Source organism: Miscanthus floridulus, unplaced genomic scaffold (assembly GCF_019320115.1).
Source record: "Miscanthus floridulus cultivar M001 unplaced genomic scaffold, ASM1932011v1 os_2002_1_2, whole genome shotgun sequence".
NCBI classification, from domain to species: Eukaryota; Viridiplantae; Streptophyta; class Magnoliopsida; order Poales; family Poaceae; genus Miscanthus; species Miscanthus floridulus.
The window spans coordinates 40,860-60,000 of NW_027098035.1; the positions used below are offsets into that span (position 1 = coordinate 40,860).

Here is a 19,141-nt window from a genome sequence, read left to right on the forward strand (position 1 = left end):
AGGCATTGGGAGAGAATATCAAGGATGATGATGTCTCTCATCAATTCTTGATGTGCTTACCTCCAAGATTTGAGATATTGAGATTGCTCATCATAAGAGGAGGATTGAAGGATATTACCCCCAACCAAGTACTAGGTGATGTCATGACACAAGAGACATACCATGTGGAAAGGGAGGGGGATGACAAGGAGGACAAGAAGGAAGAAGAGGACAAGAAGAAGAAGAGTGTAGCCTTTAAGGCTAGCTCATTATCATCCAAGAACAAGGGCAAGTCCAAGAAAGAATCAAGTGATGATGATGATCTTAGTGACATTGATGATGAAACCATGGCTCTATTTGTGCGCAAGATGGGCAAATTCATGAAGAAGAAGGGCTATGGTGCAAGAAAGAGAAGAGATCACACCAAAATCAAAGAATATGTGAGAAGATGCTACAATTGTAAGAGTCCCAATCACGTTGTAGCAAATTGTCCCTACAACAGTGACAATGATGAGGATGAGAAGAAGAAGCACAAGAAGGATAAGAAAGAAAAGAAGGAGAAGAAGGAGAAGAGAATGACCCTCCAAAAGAAGAAGGGTGGAGGCTATGTGGTCACTTGGGATAGTGATGGCTCTTCAGATAGTGATGACTCTAGTGATGATGGCAAGAAATCTATCAAGAAAGCACTAGCAAGCATCGCCATCAACAACAAGCCCTCCATCTTCGACACTCCTTCGACATGCCTCATGGCAAAACCTACCAAGGTAAAATATGATGTGAGTGATGATGATGAATGTGAAAGTAATGCTTGTAGGAGTGATGATGATGATGAGGAGTACTCCAAGGATGAGCTCATGGACATGTGTGAGCAAGTGCATGGTTACTTTGAGATGAAGAGAAAGGAGTGCAAGGAATTGAACAAGAAAGTCAAATTTCTTGAGCAATCCCTTGATGAGCTCAATGCCACTCATAAGAGGCTAATGGAAGCCCATGAGAAGCTTGGCAAAGCTCACTCTAAGCTTGAGAAAGCTCACTCCTCTCTCATCAAGCAAGTCAAAGAGGAAGCCAAGAAGGAGCAAGTGATTGTATCATGTAATGTGGGACTAACATGTGATCTTATTGATGAATCTTTTTATAAGCCCATTATAGTTGCTCCCACTAACACTTCTTATAGCACTACTACTTCTACTTCACCTTTGAGTGATGGTCTCACTTGTGATGCCTCATTAATAGTGGAAAATGAAACCCTCAAGAAGGAAGTGAATGAGCTCACCCGTGCCTTAGGCAATGCCTATGGTGGAGATGCCCGCTTGCTAAAGTGCTTGGGTAGCTAAAGGTTTCCTCTCAACAAAGAGGGATTAGGCTATACCCCCAAGAAAGGCAAGGCGACCTTTGTCACTCCCAAAGTTAACTTTGTGAAGGGCAATGGTCTGTTTTGCAATAGATACAAGCAAGTTGGGCATGTAGAGCAATATTGCAAGATTAACAAGAACAAGCTACCTATTGTATCCTCAATTAAATTTGATTCTTGTTACATGCTTGTTAAGGGTGTCAATGGTGTGAAGGCTAAGTTCATTGGTACACCAATTGTGGGCCCAAAGAAGAAGGCCATTTGGGTACCAAAGACTTTGGTAACTAACCTTCAAGGACCCAAGCAAGTTTGGGTACCTAAAAAGAATTGATCTTCTTTTGTAGGTCAATTATAAAGCCGGAGGAAGGCATTGGGTGCTTGATAGTGGCTGCACACAACATATGACCGGTGATCCAAGAATGTTCAATTCAATCAATGAAAACAAGAGCAATGGGATTGATAGTATCACATTTGGTGACAATGGCAAGGACAAGGTCAAAGGGCTTGGTAAGATTGCAATATCCAATGACTTGAGCATTTCTAATGTGCTACTAGTAGAGAGCTTGAACTTCAACCTTTTATCGGTAGCTCAATTGTGTGATCTTAGTTTCAAGTGCATATTTGGTGTGGATGATGTAGACATTATAAGTGTAGATGGCTCTAACTTGATATTCAAAGGATTTAGATATGAAAATCTATACTTAGTTGATTTCAATGCTAGAGAAGCTCAATTGACAACATGTTTGATCAATAAGTCTAGCATGGGTTGGTTATGGCATAGAAGGCTTGGTCATGTTGGAATGAAACAATTGAACAAGTTGATTAAGCATGACTTAGTTAGAGGCTTGAAAGATGTCACATTTGAAAAGGATAAGCTATGTAGTGCATGTCAAGCCAGAAAGCAAGTTGGTAACACACATCCTAAGAAGAGCATGATGAGCACATCTAAGGCTTTTGAGTTGATGCACATGGACTTGTTTGGACCAACCACATACACAAGCATTGGTGGAAACAAATATGGATTTGTGATTGTGGATGATTTCACTAGATACACATGGGTATTCTTTCTTGTTGACAAGAGTGATGTATTTGCAATATTCAAATCATTTGTCAAGGGCATTCACAATGAGTTTGAAACAACCATCAAGAAAGTTAGAAGTGACAATGGTAGTGAATTCAAGAACACTAGAATTGATGAGTTGTATGATGAATTTAGAATTAGACATCAATTCTTGGCCAAGTACACTCCTCAATCAAATGGCTTAGTTGAAAGGAAGAATAGAACTTTGATTAACATGGCAAGATCAATGTTGAGTGAGTACAATGTGAGCCATTCATTTTGGGCCAAAGCAATCAACACGGCTTGTTATTATAGCAACCGGCTCTATTGTCAACCTATGATGGAGAAGACACCTTATGAGCTTTTGAATGGAAGAAAGCCCAACATAGCATACTTTCAGGTTTTTGGTTGTAAATGCTACATATTGAAGAAAGGCACTAGATTGAGCAAGTTTGAAAAGAAATATGATGAAGGTTTCTTGCTTGGTTACTCCACTACTAGCAAGGCTTATAGAGTTTGGAATTTGGCTAGTGGTACTCTTGAGGAGGTTCATAATATGGAGTTTGATGAAACAAATGGTTCCCAAGAGGAAGATGAGAATCTATATGATGTAAGAGGCATTCAATTGGTCAATGCAATGAAGAACATGGACATTGGTGATATAAGGCCTAGAGAGGTGATTGATGTTGAAGATGACAAGAATCAAGTGCTCTCTAACACAAATGTGCAAGCTAGTGGTTCTCATGATCAAGTTCAAGCGAGTACTAGTGATGACAAAGTGCAAGATCAACAAGTGGCTAGTCCATCATCTCAACCAAGTGATCTATCAAATGCAAGCAATCAAGTGCAAGTGCTTCAACCAACCAATATTGCAAGAGATCATCCCTTGGACACTATCATTGGTGATATTTCAAGAGGTGTGCAAACTAGATCAAGATTGGCTTCATTTTGTGAGCATTTTTTGTTTGTGTCATCCATTGAACCTAAGAAGATAGATGAAGCTTTGAAGGATGTTGATTGGGTCAATGCTATGCATGAAGAGCTAAACAACTTTATAGGAAACCAAGTATGGGAGTTAGTTGAGAGGCCTAAGGATCATAATGTGATTGGAACTAAGTGGGTCTTTTGGAACAAGCAAGATCAAGATGGGATAGTAATAAGGAACAAAGCAAGATTAGTGGCTCAAGGTTACACTCAAGTTGAAGGTCTTGACTTTGGAGAAACATATGCCCCAGTTGCAAGATTGGAAGCAATTAAGATCTTGTTAGCCTATGCTTGTGCCCACAACATCAAGTTGTACCAAATGGATGTGAAGAGTGCATTTCTCAATGAGTACATCAATGAGCTTGTGTATGTTGAGCAACCTCCTGATTTTGAAGATGAAAAGAAACCCAACCATGTTTACAAGTTGAGAAAGGCTTTGTATGAATTAAAACAAGCATCTAGAGCATGGTATGAGAGACTGAGGGATTTCCAACTCTCTAAGGGATTCAAGATGGGAAAGGTTGACACCACTCTCTTCACCAAGAAACTTGGAAATGACTTGTTTGTAATGCAAATCTATGTTGATGATATCATTTTTGGGTCAACAAATCAAGATTTTTGTGAGGAGTTTGGCAAGATGATGGCAAGTGAGTTTGAGATGTCCATGATTGGAGAACTTAGCTACTTCCTTGGTCTTCAAATTAAGCAAATGAAGAATGGCACATTTGTAAGTTAAGGCAAGTATATCAAGGACATGCTCAAAAAGTTTGGAATGGATGATAGTAAAGCTATTAGTACACCAATGGGGACAAGTGGAAGCTTGGATAGTGATGCTAGTGGCAACATGGTGGATCAAAAGATGTATCGGTCTATGATTAGAAGCCTACTCTATGTGACCACATCAAGACCAGATGTGATGTTTAGTGTATGCATGTGTGCTAGATTTCAAGCCTCACCAAGAGAAAGTCATTTGAAAGCAACAAAGAGAATATTGAGGTACTTGAAGCATACACAAAATGTTGGATTGTGGTATCCCAAAGGAGCAATGTTTGAGTTGATTGGATATTCGAACTCCGATTATGTGGGATGCAAAGTTGAGAGAAAGAGCACATCAGGCACATGTCAACTATTGGGAAGATCACTTGTGTCTTGGTCATCAAAGAAGCAAAATAGTGTAGCACTTTCAACCGCCGAAATAGAGTACATTTCAACCGGTAGTTGTTGTGCTCAATTACTTTGGATGAAGGCTACTTTGAGTGATTTTAGAATCAAGTTCAAGCAAGTGCCATTGCTATGTGACAATGAAAGTGCCGTAAAGCTCACCAACAACCCAGTTCAACATTCAAGAACAAAGCATATTGATGTCCGTCATCATTTCATAAGAGATCACCAACAAAAAGGGGACATTTGCATTGAGAGTGTGGGCACCGAAGATCAACTTGCCGATATCTTCACCAAGCCACTTGATGAGAAGAGGTTTTGCAAGCTAAGAAATGAATTGAACATACTTGACTTCTCCAATATGTGTTGATGCACCCCCAATTTATATGACATGCCTCTCCTTCGAGCAATTCAAGGTAAAAGTTGATTGACATGGCATACATACTTGCTAAGGACATGTTTAGTGCATCTAGACATATTTCACATTTGAATAGGCTCATTCATGAAAATAAATGAATTTGATGCTTGTATGGTACCACTATTGCTTGTATGCTTGAAATGATCTAGTGGTAGCATATGACATGTTTGTGGGCTTATAAACCTAGTGTTTGATCTAGAAAATAAGCTATAAGTGTTGAACTCAACATGGTACAAGATAATCCTTATTTGGAGGTGTGAAGAAGCTTATCCTTGGATCAAACCGAGTTAAATATCTTTTGCAAGTGATCTAGATTGAACCAAATTGGGAAAATGATCCTCATTTCATATGGTTTCACCCCAATCTATCTATAATTTGAGCTCACCTTTTGGGCTAATTGATGACAAAGGGGAGAAATAGTGTACAAAGATAGTAAAAAGATGAAAAGATAAGGGTAAGATAAAATATGACAAAGGAAGGGGATCAATTAAAATTTTGAGCATACATGTAGGGGGAGCAAGCTCATAAACTTGTATGATGCATTTGGATGTGCATTTCATATATTTGCTTGCACGGCACAAGTTTGAAAGTTCAATATCCATATTTGTGTGGTGTATGCTAATTGTAGATTTGAATGATGAAATGAAAATCTAGCATGCACAGGTCTTACTTGTAATATTGATCTCATGGGGTATTTTAGTTTTTATGTATGTCTAGTTACTAATGGTGCTAAGGATGGTATAATGGTGCACTCTGATTGGTATCACGCTTCAAAGGTCCATCTCTTATACCTTAGCATCATTTGGTAGAAATTGTCTCCTATATTTCCTATCTAAGCATATGTGCAAAGCTACAATCCAAACTCTTAGCACATATATAGGGGGAGCAATTGCTACCATATGGAGTTCATGTAACTTGTCCATATCCTTTACACATGGTAAATATGTTTGGGCAAGCAACATGGATTCAAATGAACTTTAATTCATATCTTTGTATAAGGGTTGTCATCAATTACCAAAAAGGGGGAGATTGAAAGCTCTAGTTTAGTTTTGGTTAATTGATGAAACCCTAAGTGCTAACCTAGTTTATCAAAGTGATCATCAGATAGGTAGCACTACTCCAAGTGATGAAGCAATGACAAAGATCATGACAATGGTGATGGCATGGTTATGATCAAAGGCTTGAACTTGGAAAAGAAGAAAGAGAAAAACAAAAGGCTCAAGGCAAAGGTATAAAATGTAGGAGCCATTTTGTTTTAGTGATCAAGACACTTAGTGAGTGTGATCACATTTAGGATAGATAGCCGTACTATTAAGAGGAGTGAAACTTGTATCGAAATGCGGTTATCAAAGTGCCACTAGATACTCTAATTCATTGCACATGCATGTAGGATCTAGTGGAGTGCTAACACCCTTGAAAATGTTTGTGAAAATATGCTAACGCGTGTGCACAAGGTGATACACTTGGTGGTTGGCACATTTGAGCAAGGATGAAGGAGATAGAGATGATAGATGGTCAGTCTCGCTGTTTTACAACTGACCGGACGCTGGTCTCGAGGGGACCAGTGTGTCCGGTCAAGCGTGGCAGTGATAACCTAACGTCTGTCATGCGATCGGACGCTGGGCCTCTGACTGACTGGATGCTGGAAGGCAGTGTCCGGTTAGAGCTGATGTAGCTACATAGAAATCAGGGTAACTGACTGGACACTGGCTGTGTCCGGTCAAGTGCCATCGGACGTGTCCGGTCGAAGAAAACCAGTTTTGGAACCTTAATGTAAACGACCGGACGCTAGGGGTTCAGCGTCAAGTCACTTGTGCCGGAGCGTCCGGTCAACTATCGACCGTTGAGATTTGGCGGTCACAGTTAAATGAAGATTGACATGTGACCGGCATCGGGCGACCGGACGCTAGGTCCAGCGTCCGGTCAATATGTACCAGAGTGTCTGGTCACCCCGATCAATGCCCAGTGAAGAGGTACAACGACTCTATTTTGTGGGAGCTTCTATTTAAGCCCCATGGCCGGCTCAAGCTCACTCTCTTGGCCATTTGCATTGACATAGCAACCTTGTGAGCTTAGCCAAAGCCCTCCCACTCATCTCCATCATTGTTTCATCATCATTGTGAGATTGGGAGAGAATCCAAGTGCATTGCTTGAGTGATTGCATCTAGTGGCACTTGGCATTCGTGTTTCGCTGCGGGATTCACTTGTTACTCTTGGTGGTTGCTGCCACCTAGACGGCTTGGAGCAGCGAGGATCGTTGAGCAGAGGTTGGTGATTGTCTCTGACTCCGATTGTGGTGATTGTGAGGGGTCTTGTGCCTTCCGCGGTGGAGAGCCGAAAGGTAACTCTAGTGGATTGCTCGTGTCATTGAGTTACCTCACTTGTGGGTAGGTTCTTGCAGTGTCCAATTGTGTGGACAAGGTTCATGCAACACCTCTTAGCCACCGAACCACCAAGTGTTGGTCGACACAACGGGGACTAGCGTGCCGACAAGCATGTGAACCTCGGGAGAAAAATTGGTTGTCTCTTGCCTTTTGGTATTCTCCCAGTGATTGATTTAGTATTCATCTTGTGATTGGTTCACTCCTCTACACGGTGGTATAATCACCCTACTCACTCATTTATATTCTTGCAAACTAGTTGTGGCAAGCTCTTTAGTGTAATTAGAATTGAGAGCTTGCTTTGTTATTTTAAGTTCATCTAGTGTAGCTCTTTAGAGTAGCAAGATTGATAGCTCTTAGTGAGTAGTAGCATTGCAAGTTGTGTGTCTAGTAATCATTGCAACTAGAATTGTTGGATAGGTGGCTTGCAATCCTTGTAGAGCTAGAGTAAGTTTGCATTTCGCTATTTGTCATACTAATCAAATTGCTCTAGTTGATTTGTAGATTTTTAAATAGGTTTTTCACCCCCCTCTAGCCATATTAGGACCTTTCACTACACCGCCTCGCTCCCGTCGCCATCTCACACGGACACCGGTTGACCCCGCACTCGTACATCATACTACCACCCACGCAAGTTGCCCACTCCACCACCGCCGTGCTGTGCACCCCACGTCGCCACCCACTTCAGACCAACGGACCGAGCACCACCGCCGCCCCCTTTAGACCGTGCCCGTACGTGGGCAATGACAACATGTGCTTAGTAACATCGGCGTGGCAAGCCATCATGCATGTACTTAGATAGCAATTAATGTCTCAATTTAGCACATGCATGATACAGTGATAAGCATAATTTTAAAAATAGGCATACCTTGCCTTAGGATCAAGAAGACATCAACCAATATGGATGATAGCATTCCTTTTCCCTTCGTCTTCTTGAGTCAACACAACACCATACACCCTCTTTGCCTTTTGAGCTTTGACTTGCAAACATCGGCCATGGCCTAGTGCCAATCCCAATATCAACGTGCCCACATGGTTAGCTGACGCAAACTCCTGTCCAAATAGATTTTACCCTACACGATGATATAGAGCCGATCATTGATCAACTTTAGAGAAATGGGTACAAAACCTCCTCTAGTGACTCAAAACTAGCAAGGTCTCTCCCTGACAAGCAAATCATACCATCATGCCCCAAGTGAAGGGGCATCAGCCATGCCATAGGCCGATGAGTCTGCATGGACGATCTCAACTTCATTATCCACCCACTCACTAAGGAACTGGTGCAAGCTGAAGGCACACACCAATTGGCATGAATCCAATCGTGCCAAGGAATCCAATTGTAGCTCTATGCACCTCTACAACGATGAAGGCAGTGTCCAATGTTTTGCTCCCGACGGTAAGCTCCATCAAAGCAAATCCCTTGTTCAGAATATGTTTTTCTCCTCCAATACCTTTGACCATCCTCTTGGTCTTAATTAGCTCCTCATCAGATCTGCCTAGCTTCTTATAAAGTGAATATGGCATTAGATTTTCCATTGCTCCATTATAAAGTGAATATGTTGTTGACCGGTCTACCGTGAATGTGGCCCTTCACATGCACTGGCTTGAGGTGCTTCATAGAATCCTCTGGCTTCTAAAAAATAGCACTCCAAGGTGCGAAGTCATCTTGATCTCTAGAAGGCTTGTAAACATCTACAGGAACAATATCAATAACAACAGACACATAAAATACCGAATGTGCATTGGTGGCTACTAAACCTAAGGAAGTTGGCCTAGTGAAAGCTCTAGTTTGGTTTTGGTGAATTGATGAAACCCTAAGTGCTAACCTAGTTTATCAAGTGATCATGACATAGGTAGCACACTTCACGTAGAGAAGCTAATGAAGATCATAACATGACAATGGTGATGGCATGGCGATGATCAAGGGCTTAAACTTGAAATGAAGAAAGAGAAAAACAAAAAGCTCAAGGCAAAGGTATAAACCATAGGAGCTATTTTGTTTTGGTGATCAAGACACTTAGAGAGTGTGATCACATTTAGGTTTGATAGTCGTACTATTAAGAGGGGTGAAACTCATATCGGAATACGGTTATCAAAGTGCCACTAGATGCTCTAACTCATTGCATATGCATTTAGGATCTAGTGGAGTGCTAACACCCTTGATAATATTTGTGAAAATATGCTATCACATGTGCACAAGGTGTTTGCAGGGTTGAGATGGGTTTGGGTCCCTCTCTCCCTTCCTCCCTTGAGATTCGACGCTTTTGGGAAAATGAAATGCCTATTTTCTATTACGTCGGATGCAAATTCTTGGTGGTTGGCACATTGGAGCAAGGGTGGAGAAGATAGAAGTGAGAACAGAGCTAATGCTAGTGTCGGTCCAGTGACCAGACGCTGGATCTAGAAGCACTGGACGCTGTCTGCCTGTGTCCGGTCGCGTTGACTGTCGGTACAGTGGCTAGGGTTTACCACCGGACACTGGGCTGTGTCCGGTCGAGGTGGACCGGACGCGTCCGGTCGAGGAAAACCAGGTTTCGACCCTTACTGTACTCGATCAAACGCTGAGGTTCTAGCGTCCGGTCAGTTTTAACCGAAGCGTCCGGTCAGCTTCATAGCCGTTGGAATCTGACGAACAGCGTTTGAAGCTGATGACACATGGCGTCCATCTGTGGACCGGACACTGAGTCTAGGGTCCAGTCAAGTGGACTGGAGCATCCGGTCAGAGCGCAGAGTACCCAGTGAAGGGGTACAATGGCTCTATTTCGTGGGGGTTCTATTTAAGCCTCATGGCCGGCTATGGCTCACATCTTTGGCCATTTTCATTGACATAGCAACCTTGTGAGCTAAGACAAAGCCCTCCCACTCATCTACATCATTGATTCGTCATCATAGTGAGATTGGGAGTGATCCAAGTGTATTGCTTGAGTGATTACATCTAGAGGCACTTGGTGTTCGTGTTTCGCTGTGGATTTCGCTTGTTACTCTCGGTGGTTGCCGCCACCTAGACGGCTTGGAGCAGCGAGGATCGTCGAGCGGAGGTGGTGATTGTCTCTGGCTCCGATCACAGTGATTGTGAGGGGTTCTTGACCTTTCCCCGGCGGAGCGCCAAAAGGTACTCTAGTGGATTGCTCGTGGCTTGTGTGATCCTCATCTTGTGTTGGTTGTGCGGCACCCTATTGAGGGTTTGGCGTGTGAAGCCAATTAGCGCGTGAACCTCCAAGTGAGTGAATTACCACAACGAGGACTAGCTTGCCGACAAGCAAGTGAACCTCGATAAAAATCATTGTGTTCATCATTGATTCCGAGGTGATTGGTCTTCATTGTTATTTATCTTTGTGATTGATTGGTTCTTCATCTACATGGCAGTATAACTATCCTAATCACTCTCTTTACTTTACCGCAAACTAGTTGACAAGCTCTTTAGTGTAGCTAGTTGTGAGAGCTTGCTTGGTTGGTTGGTGTGGCTCTTTAGTTAGTCTTTGAGAGCACACTAACATAGGATAGTGTATTTGCTATTGTGTGAATAGACACTATCTAAACTAGAATTGTGGTAGGTGGCTTGCATTTTAAGTAGGCTAGCGCAACACTCGCTTCGCCTCATAATTGTCTAACCACTTTGTTAAGTGTTGTTGTAGAAATTTTATTAGTCTATTCACCCCCCTCTAGCCATTAGGACCTTTCACCTAGCCGACCTCAACTCATCTAGGATGGCTTGCATAGTAACAAGGGTGGCTGAGGGAGCTGGCCTAGCCGGCTTGTGCAGCAAGGGGCATGGTCAGCCTAGCCGACTTTGTGTGTAGGCCACCATCCCTTCTTTATTGCTTACCGAGTCTGTGCAGACAACCTACTTATAGGAGATGTGTACCAACAACTAAAGGCACCTAGATCATCAAGAAATGCTATGTACCACCATGTATGAAGATACAAAAGAATTCATTCAAAGATGTTGAAAATGCCAGAAGCACGGATGTATCACCGCTCGCGATGCAATGCCCCTAACATACAACCTTTAAGTGTAACTCTTTGATGTATTGGGCATCGACTACATGGGACCTTTTCTAAAATCCCATGATTATGAGTATATCCTGGTGGTTGTGTCGAGACTATGTGTCCAAATGGTGGAAGCGATGCAATGCCAAGCCGCTGATGCCAAGCACGTACACGCAAGATGTTCCACAAGGTCATCTTCCCTCAATTTGGAACACCTCATATGGTAATAAGTGACTGAGTGTCTCATTTCACCAATAAGACCTTCCAGAAGTTTTTGCAAGAGGTTGGGGCACAACATAATATCACAACTCCATACCATTCCCAAACAAGTGATCAAGCAAAAAAAGTCCAACAAACAAGTCAATGACATTCTGCAGAAGACCGTAAATGAGAAGGGAAAGGCATGGAAGAAGAAGCTACCTGATGCACTTTGGGCATATAGGACCACATACAAGACATCCATCGGTATGTCACCCTACCAGCTCGTATATGGAAAGACTTGTCATTTACCTATAGAGCTAGAACACAGGATAGACTAGGCCATCCAGACTTAGAACATGGATCTAGGTCAAGCCGAATAGCACAGATAGATGCAACTGTCAGAATTGGATCTCCCATGTATGTATGCACATGAGCAAACGAGCCCCCCCTGAGCTTGCCTCATCCTTGCCAGCTAGTCAGAAAAAGCGCGAATGAAGTTAGCGAGGCCCCCTAGGATGGCCTCCTTCCCCTCTTCCTCCTCATCGACAAGGTACCCCTGCCCACCATCTTCCTCATCTCCGATGGCTCCCCGCCGCCAGGGGCAAATCCAGCGGTGGGGCGGGGGGGGGGCTCAAGCCCCCCCTACCCAAACTGAATCAGTGCAAATTACTGTAGAGCCCCTATGAATTTTTAGGCAAAGTTCTATAATGTAGGGGGGGCTAAGACTTAAGATCGAGCAGCAGTGTTGTTCAGTCCCCCCTAAAATATTTCCTGCATCCACCACTGCCCGCCGCTAGATCCGCCACCAGCGGTCGCCGTCTCCTAACCGGTTCCTCCTCTTTGCCCCCGCCAGCAACACCAGTGCTCATTGTCCATTTCTAACCCTATGCTTCTGGCACCTCATCGTCCCCCTGTATCCACCACTCACCGTCGGTCCTCTATAGCCCATGGCCATCCCTCTAAGCCCCAAAGAAACCTTCTTCTTCCCTTCCCCCAACGCCCCTCCACTACTACAGGAATGAATTTGCGCAGTGTGGCCAAAACACGCTCCGTGGCGGGCACCTTTTTTGCCCGCCATGGTTAACCGGTGGCCGGCCAGCGAGGCCGGCCACCGGGGCGCCCGCTGCGGGAAATTGGTTTACCGCGGTGGGCAACCTTACCTGCCCGTCGCAGGAAATTGTTATTTACCGCGGCGGGCGGTATGAATAGCCCGCCACGGTTAATACGGTTTACCATAGCGGGCTCTTTGAACTGCCCGCCGCGGTAAAGACTTGATTTACCGAGGCGGGCGTTTTATGTTGCCCGCCGCGGTAAAGCTTGTACATATACAAACCTCAGACCCTCCTTCTTCTCCATGGGTCTTCTTCTCTCAAAACTCATGGGGGGAGGCTTTGCCCTAAAATTTGAGGAAACTTTTGATTTGAGTTGAAGGGCTTGGATTTGAGGGAGGAGGACATCATAAGAGGTTCATAAAGGCTCTCCCTCTCTCCTTCCATCCTCTCTCTTTATTTCCATCACCTAGAGTTCTCTTTAGATCTAGATCTAGATCTAGATCTAGATCAATTTTAATGGAAAAAATGATGTCATGTATTTCTTTAACTTTAGATTCATCATAGATGCATGCTTCATCTTTCACATCGTCATTTCCTCTCTTTTTCATGATTTTGGACGTAAAAATCATCAATTTCTCCTAATTCTTCTTTATTTAATGTTGATTGTGATGGATAATGTTCGCAGATATGATGGATAGATCGGAATGGATGTACCGGATCGATAGAGTGAATGATCCGCGGTACCTCTTTGAATTAAGGAAGTTTATTGCGGCTGGTAAAGCTCACCGTGAGAGACTGAAGCGGATGACAACCATATGTCCATGTTCTCGTTGCAAGAACCTGAAAGCCCACCGAGACAGTGAGGTGTAAACTCATTTGATCATGTATGGTTTCATCGAGGGCTACACAGTCTGGACATTTCACGGCGAAAGAGTTGGTGCGAGTGGCGCTGCATCTGGAGTTACCTCTTCCACGCCGACGACGATAGCACCACCGGTGAATAAAGATCCTTCCGCAGCAGCTACGCTAGCCGATAGTGACAACAGTTGTCGTGATTACATCATGGTGGATGATGTAATGCAAGACATGGCCGACAAAGCCGGCGACGGTGTTGATGGTCAGGATACTGTGAGCCAACCCGAGGATGTGCAGCTTGTTGAAGATCTAGTCAAACACTTCGATGAAGACGACATTGTGTTGGGTTGCCCAAAGTGGTTGGAGAATTTCAGAGAGTTCAAACAGGCGGCAGTTGATCCTCTCTATAAGGACGGCGGCGATTGTCCAAAGGACTGCACGGCGCTCCGTTTTAACCTCCATATGTTGATGTTGAAGGCTCGTCATGGTTGGTCTGACACTAGCTTCAATGAGTTGTTAAGCTACCTTGCCACCACGTACCCAACGGCTAACAAGGTGCCCGCCAATACTTATCGGGCCAAGAAGCTGATCCGGCCAGTGGCGATGAAGCTTAGAAAGTTTGATGCATGCCCTAACCACTGCATCCTGTATCGGGGCAATGAGTATGAGAATTTGACGAGTTGTCCGCACTGTGGCTTTAGTTGGTACAAGAAAAATGCTGGTTGTCGCGTGGATGCAGAAGACGAGGGAGGCTTGCGGGGTGGTCGGAAGAAGAACAAGAAGGGGGCAAAGAAGAGCAGTGTGGCCAAACAGATCTCGGCTCAGCAGGACGATGAAGAAGAGGGTTACACGCACAGGAAAAGTCCAGCACTATCGGTGTGGTACCTGCCCATGACCGATCACCTGCGTGCAATATTCGGGAACCCGGACGATGCCAAGCTCATGTCCTGGCATGCATCTGCTGACCGCCTGAACGACGATGGCAAGCTACGGCACCCATCTGATGGCAAGCAGTGGAAGGATTTCGACGAGGCCTACCTGGAGTTTGGCAAGGAGCCTAGGCATGTTAGGTTCGTGCTAAGTACCGACGGGATGAACCCATTCGGTGAGCTTAGCAGCTCGCACAGCACTTGGCCCGTCGTGCTCACCATGTACAACCTACCTCCCCATCTATATTAGAAGCGTAGGTACCTTATGCTGACCATGCTTATCTCCGGACTGAAGCAGCCCAGCAATGATATAGATGTGTTCCTGGAGCCGTTCATGGAGGAAATGAAGATACTATTTGATGTTGGGGTCCAGATGGTGGATGCATCCCGCAAGGAGAAGTTCACACTAAAAGCAATCATCTTTGTCACCATCACCGATTACCCCGGTCTCTTCTCACTGTCGGGGTAGATCAAAGGGAAGACCGGCTGTGTAATTTGCATCGACGGGACCTGCTACACTTACCTTAAGGGATCTAATAAGATGGTGTACATGAGGCACAGACTGTTCCTCACAAAAAATCATAGGTATAGAAGAAGTATTATGAACAAATACTTTGACAATCAGGACGAGCCGCAGCGTGATCAACCGACACAGACTAGTTGGGGGACAAAGGTGTATGAGATGGTCAAGGACATGGATCAGGTGGTGTTTGGAAAGAAGAAGAAGCCGCCTGAAGAGGGGAGCAAGCAGACAAGGAAGCGAAAGCGGGACCAGACGGAGGAAGTCCCCTCCGCCGTTCCTTTCAAGAAGATGTCAATTTTCTTCAAGTACCTGTCGTATTGGAAAACACTGAATACACCCCATGCCATCGACTGCATGCACCTGGAGAAAAATATCTTCGAAAGCACGATCGGTGTCCTGCTGGACATCAAGGGCAAGACAAAGGATGGTATTAAGTCACGGACGGATCTTGTCAATCTGGGCATCAGGCCGGACCTTCACCTGGGACCGCCTCAGAATGGTAAAGTCGATATCCCGGGTGCGGCCTGCAACCTAACGCAAGATGAGAGGACGGCTTTTCTTAAGTTGCTTAGGGGTATCAAGGTGCCGACTGGTTTCTCTTCCAACATCAAGAGCCTGGTCTCCATGAAAGACCTCATAATGACCGGCTACAACTCACACGACTGCCATGTCATGCTGACGGTGTTCCTACCAATTGCGATTAGGGCTATCCGTCCAGAGTACGTGAAGATGGTCATCACACGGATGTCATACTTCTTTAATCGCATCACTCAGAAGGTCATTGATAAGGCTGAGCTGCCTGCCCTGAAGGAGTTCATCGCGGAGACCCTTTGCCAGCTCGAGATGTGCTTTCCACCATCTTACTTTGATATTATGCCACACCTAATGATGCATATGGTTGATCAGATCCATCAACTAGGCCCCGTGTACCTACACCAGATGTGGACGTATGAGCGGTTCATGTCCACCCTCAACAAATACGTCCATAACCGCGCTTACCCGGAGGGCTCTATGATCGAGGCATACACAACGGAGGAGGCCGTGAACTGGTGTATGAGGTACATAAGAGATGGGAGGGTGATTGGGTTGCCTGTCCATCACCACGAAGGCAAAACCTTAGGAATGGGGTGCACAGGCCGAAAAGTGCGCACCGATGTGCCAAACTGAATGGTGCAAGAAGCTCATTACAGCATCCTTCATCAGTTAGTGAGCATGGAGAAATATATTGAAAAGAACCTGGAAGAGATCCGCGCCGCTAATGATGGACAACGCACGGAGGCATGGGTCCAGAACCATCACAAGAGCAATTTCGTAGAGTGGCTCAAAGAGCAACACATACCCCTTGAAGGATGCCCTGATGAAGATACGGAGACCGTTAAGAGGCTTGTGTTAGGCCCATCCAGCCAAATCACCACGTGGCAAGGGTATGACGTCTAGGGCTATAGGTTCCACACGAAAGACAAGGACAAGAAGAGCTCGGCACAGAACTGTGGTGTTTGATACGAGGGCGAAGAAGAGTACACGGGCCAGAGGAGGCAATACTATGGGCAAGTTGAAGAAATATGGGAACTTGACTACGGCCAGAACCTACGCATAACCGTCTTCCATTGCCAGTGGGTCAAACCGAATGCTGTTGCAGTGGACAGTTATGGGCTAACCACCGTGGACCTCAAAAGTATCGGCTACAAAGATGACCCGTGGGTACTAGCAACCAATATCACACAAGTGGCCTACTATATATATGCAGAGGACCCAAAAAGGCATGTGGTTGTGTCCAGAAAGCAGCGGATTGTGGGAGCTGATGGGGTGCAGAGTCCCGAACAATACAACAACTACGCAGAGCTCGAGCTTTTTACCGATCACCCAAAGAAGATCAAGGCCGTCGAGGACCGATTCAACAAGTCCAGGATGATGCCGTGGGCCCGCCCCGATGGTGAGAAGAGGACGGTGAAAGCACCTGCACCAAAATGATTTATGTATCCCAGAGACATATATATATATATATATATATATATATATATATATATATATATGTAATAATGTAGTGGACTCTATACGTATCCCAGAGACATATATATAATAATGTATCCTAGAGACTCTATATGTAACAATCCCAGATACTCTATATGCATACTCTATAAAAGAGGATAAGATTATTAAGTGTGCTACAAAAGTCAAGTAATAAAAAGCCAAGGGTTCTTTTTATCACTCAGCGCTTCTAGATAGGTGGTTGTTGAGTGTTGGTGCGAATGTCCCTATTACTTGTTAGGGATGCAAATATATCGGATATGGTGGGATATCATTGATATTATATTTATTTTTATATTTGTATTCGATTTTGAATTCTAATGCATTATGTTAGTATAGACTAATGAATATAGCTAATGAATTAGCTAATGAATTATGTTAGTATAGACTAGTTTCATCTTCATGAGACTTAAAATAGCTAATGAATTCTGAACTGATGATCTTTACCGCGGCGGGCATATAACAGAGCCCGCCGCGGTTAATAGATTAACCGCGGCGGGCAACGTAACCGCCCGCCGCGGTAAACATTTCCCGCGGCGGGCTGTTACGTTGCCCGCCACGGTTAATCGCAACCTATATAAGCCGTCCCCACCCTCAACATTCTAAGTCTTTCACGCGGTTCAATTTTACCCCGAAGGGCTGCCAAAATCTCACGCCGCCGCCGCCATCTCCACCGCCGATTGAGCTCCTCCGCGCATTGACCCTCGCCCCCGTTCTCCTCCCCGTGCCCGGTCCACGCCCCCGTCCTCCTCTCCCTTGCCCGCGCCCTGCCCCCGTGCTCCTCCGGCACCCCGTCACCGGAACCCTAGCACCTGCTCTCGAGTCTCTCGACTCGGCTGCTGCCGACGCCGCCACCACAACTCCGCTCGCAGTGACTGGATCCTACCGCCGCCACCATCTCGAGTGCTCCCTTCTCGCCCACGGCCGTGCTCACGTAGCCCGGTCGGCGTCACCGCCGGAAAGGTGTAGGCAGAGCAGCGGCGGCGTGCTGCACCGCCCCCAAGCCCCGACTGTCTTGCGCCACCACCCACGGCTTGTAGGGCGCAGGCTGGTGGCCGGAGCTCCGTTCCTGCGGTCGGGCCTTCAAGGTTGCACTCCTATTCGTCTGCTCTGGTACAGCTGCAACCTATAATTTGGTACATTTCTCTCCTGTCTTACTCCTTAATTTCCAATTCCAACTGTTTGTAGTTGTACTAGATATGAATCGTATCAAGTAAAAATTAGTTTTGTTGCTTTGCCCCTCTAGAATCTTTTCAGTTGAATAATCACCTAAACTGGGCTTATTGAATTTGGATCTGTATGTCTAGGGTCAGTTTTGTTGCTTTTGGTCTCTTTGCTTTGCCCCCTCTAGATCAGTCGAATAATCACCTGAACTGCATGCTTTGATATGTGCTTTGATAGTTCCTTGGATATGTGCTTTGATAGTCGAAGATGTATGTTGTAGCTATTACCTGAGAAAGTTTTCATTGTTGTCAATCTGCATGCTTAGGAGATACATGAAGGCTTATATGCAGTTGACGCTATAGCTTTTGCCTGTGAACACTACTAGTATATTGCCTACTACTACTCCCTCCTCCTCTACTCCTCTACTCCCTCCTCCTCTACCTGAGAAAGTTTTTGTTTAATGGGGCTGGTTCCTTTTTTGGCATATGCAATGATGAACTTTTTTGGCATTTGCCTCTCTTGCTTGTCATTGGCAGTTTGGCATTGCCAATTGCCATTATGCCCATTAATCCATTGCCTGCACTCTACTACCTACACTCTACTGTCTACTGCCTACACTCTATAGCTTAAGATGCAAATTTTTTGATTTGTGAAAGTTTTTTGAGATGGCTAGCTACTACTTATCCCCTTACTGGTACTCTACTACTTGATGCAAAATGGTACTTGTATTACCTATTTCTCTCTACCACTGTTGTCTTACTACTGCTGCTGCTACTCTGAATTCAACTGAACAAAGCAGTACTACACTTGGTGAATTTTGAACTGCTATACTACTGATCTATGATGCTTTTGGTGAACCGTAGCATTTGAATTCAATTCTTTTTGCTGCCTATGATGCCAAAGAAATTTATGACAAAATTCTGAGCATATGCCACTGCCTATGATGCACCTTGCCTTTAAACTAATTTTGAGCTAAATTTGTGAGAATTTTGAGATGAATTGGTCACTCTGCTGCAATTTTGCCAAAATTGATATAATTTGTGAGAATTTTGAGATGAATTGGTC

The 19,141-nt window shown here is 44.7% G+C and overlaps 1 protein-coding gene across 1 annotated transcript in view; it reads left to right on the plus strand.

The window, feature by feature from the left end:
• Nucleotides 1-18,044, plus strand: part of LOC136534499 (uncharacterized) — a 34,565-nt gene extending 16,521 nt beyond the window's left edge. The window contains exon 6 of the mRNA XM_066526925.1: nt 17,550-18,044. Within this exon, the coding sequence (XP_066383022.1) occupies nt 17,550-18,044 (495 nt within the window). The remainder of the gene's footprint in view (nt 1-17,549) is intronic.
• The last annotated feature ends 1,097 nt before the right edge of the window (nt 18,045-19,141 follow it).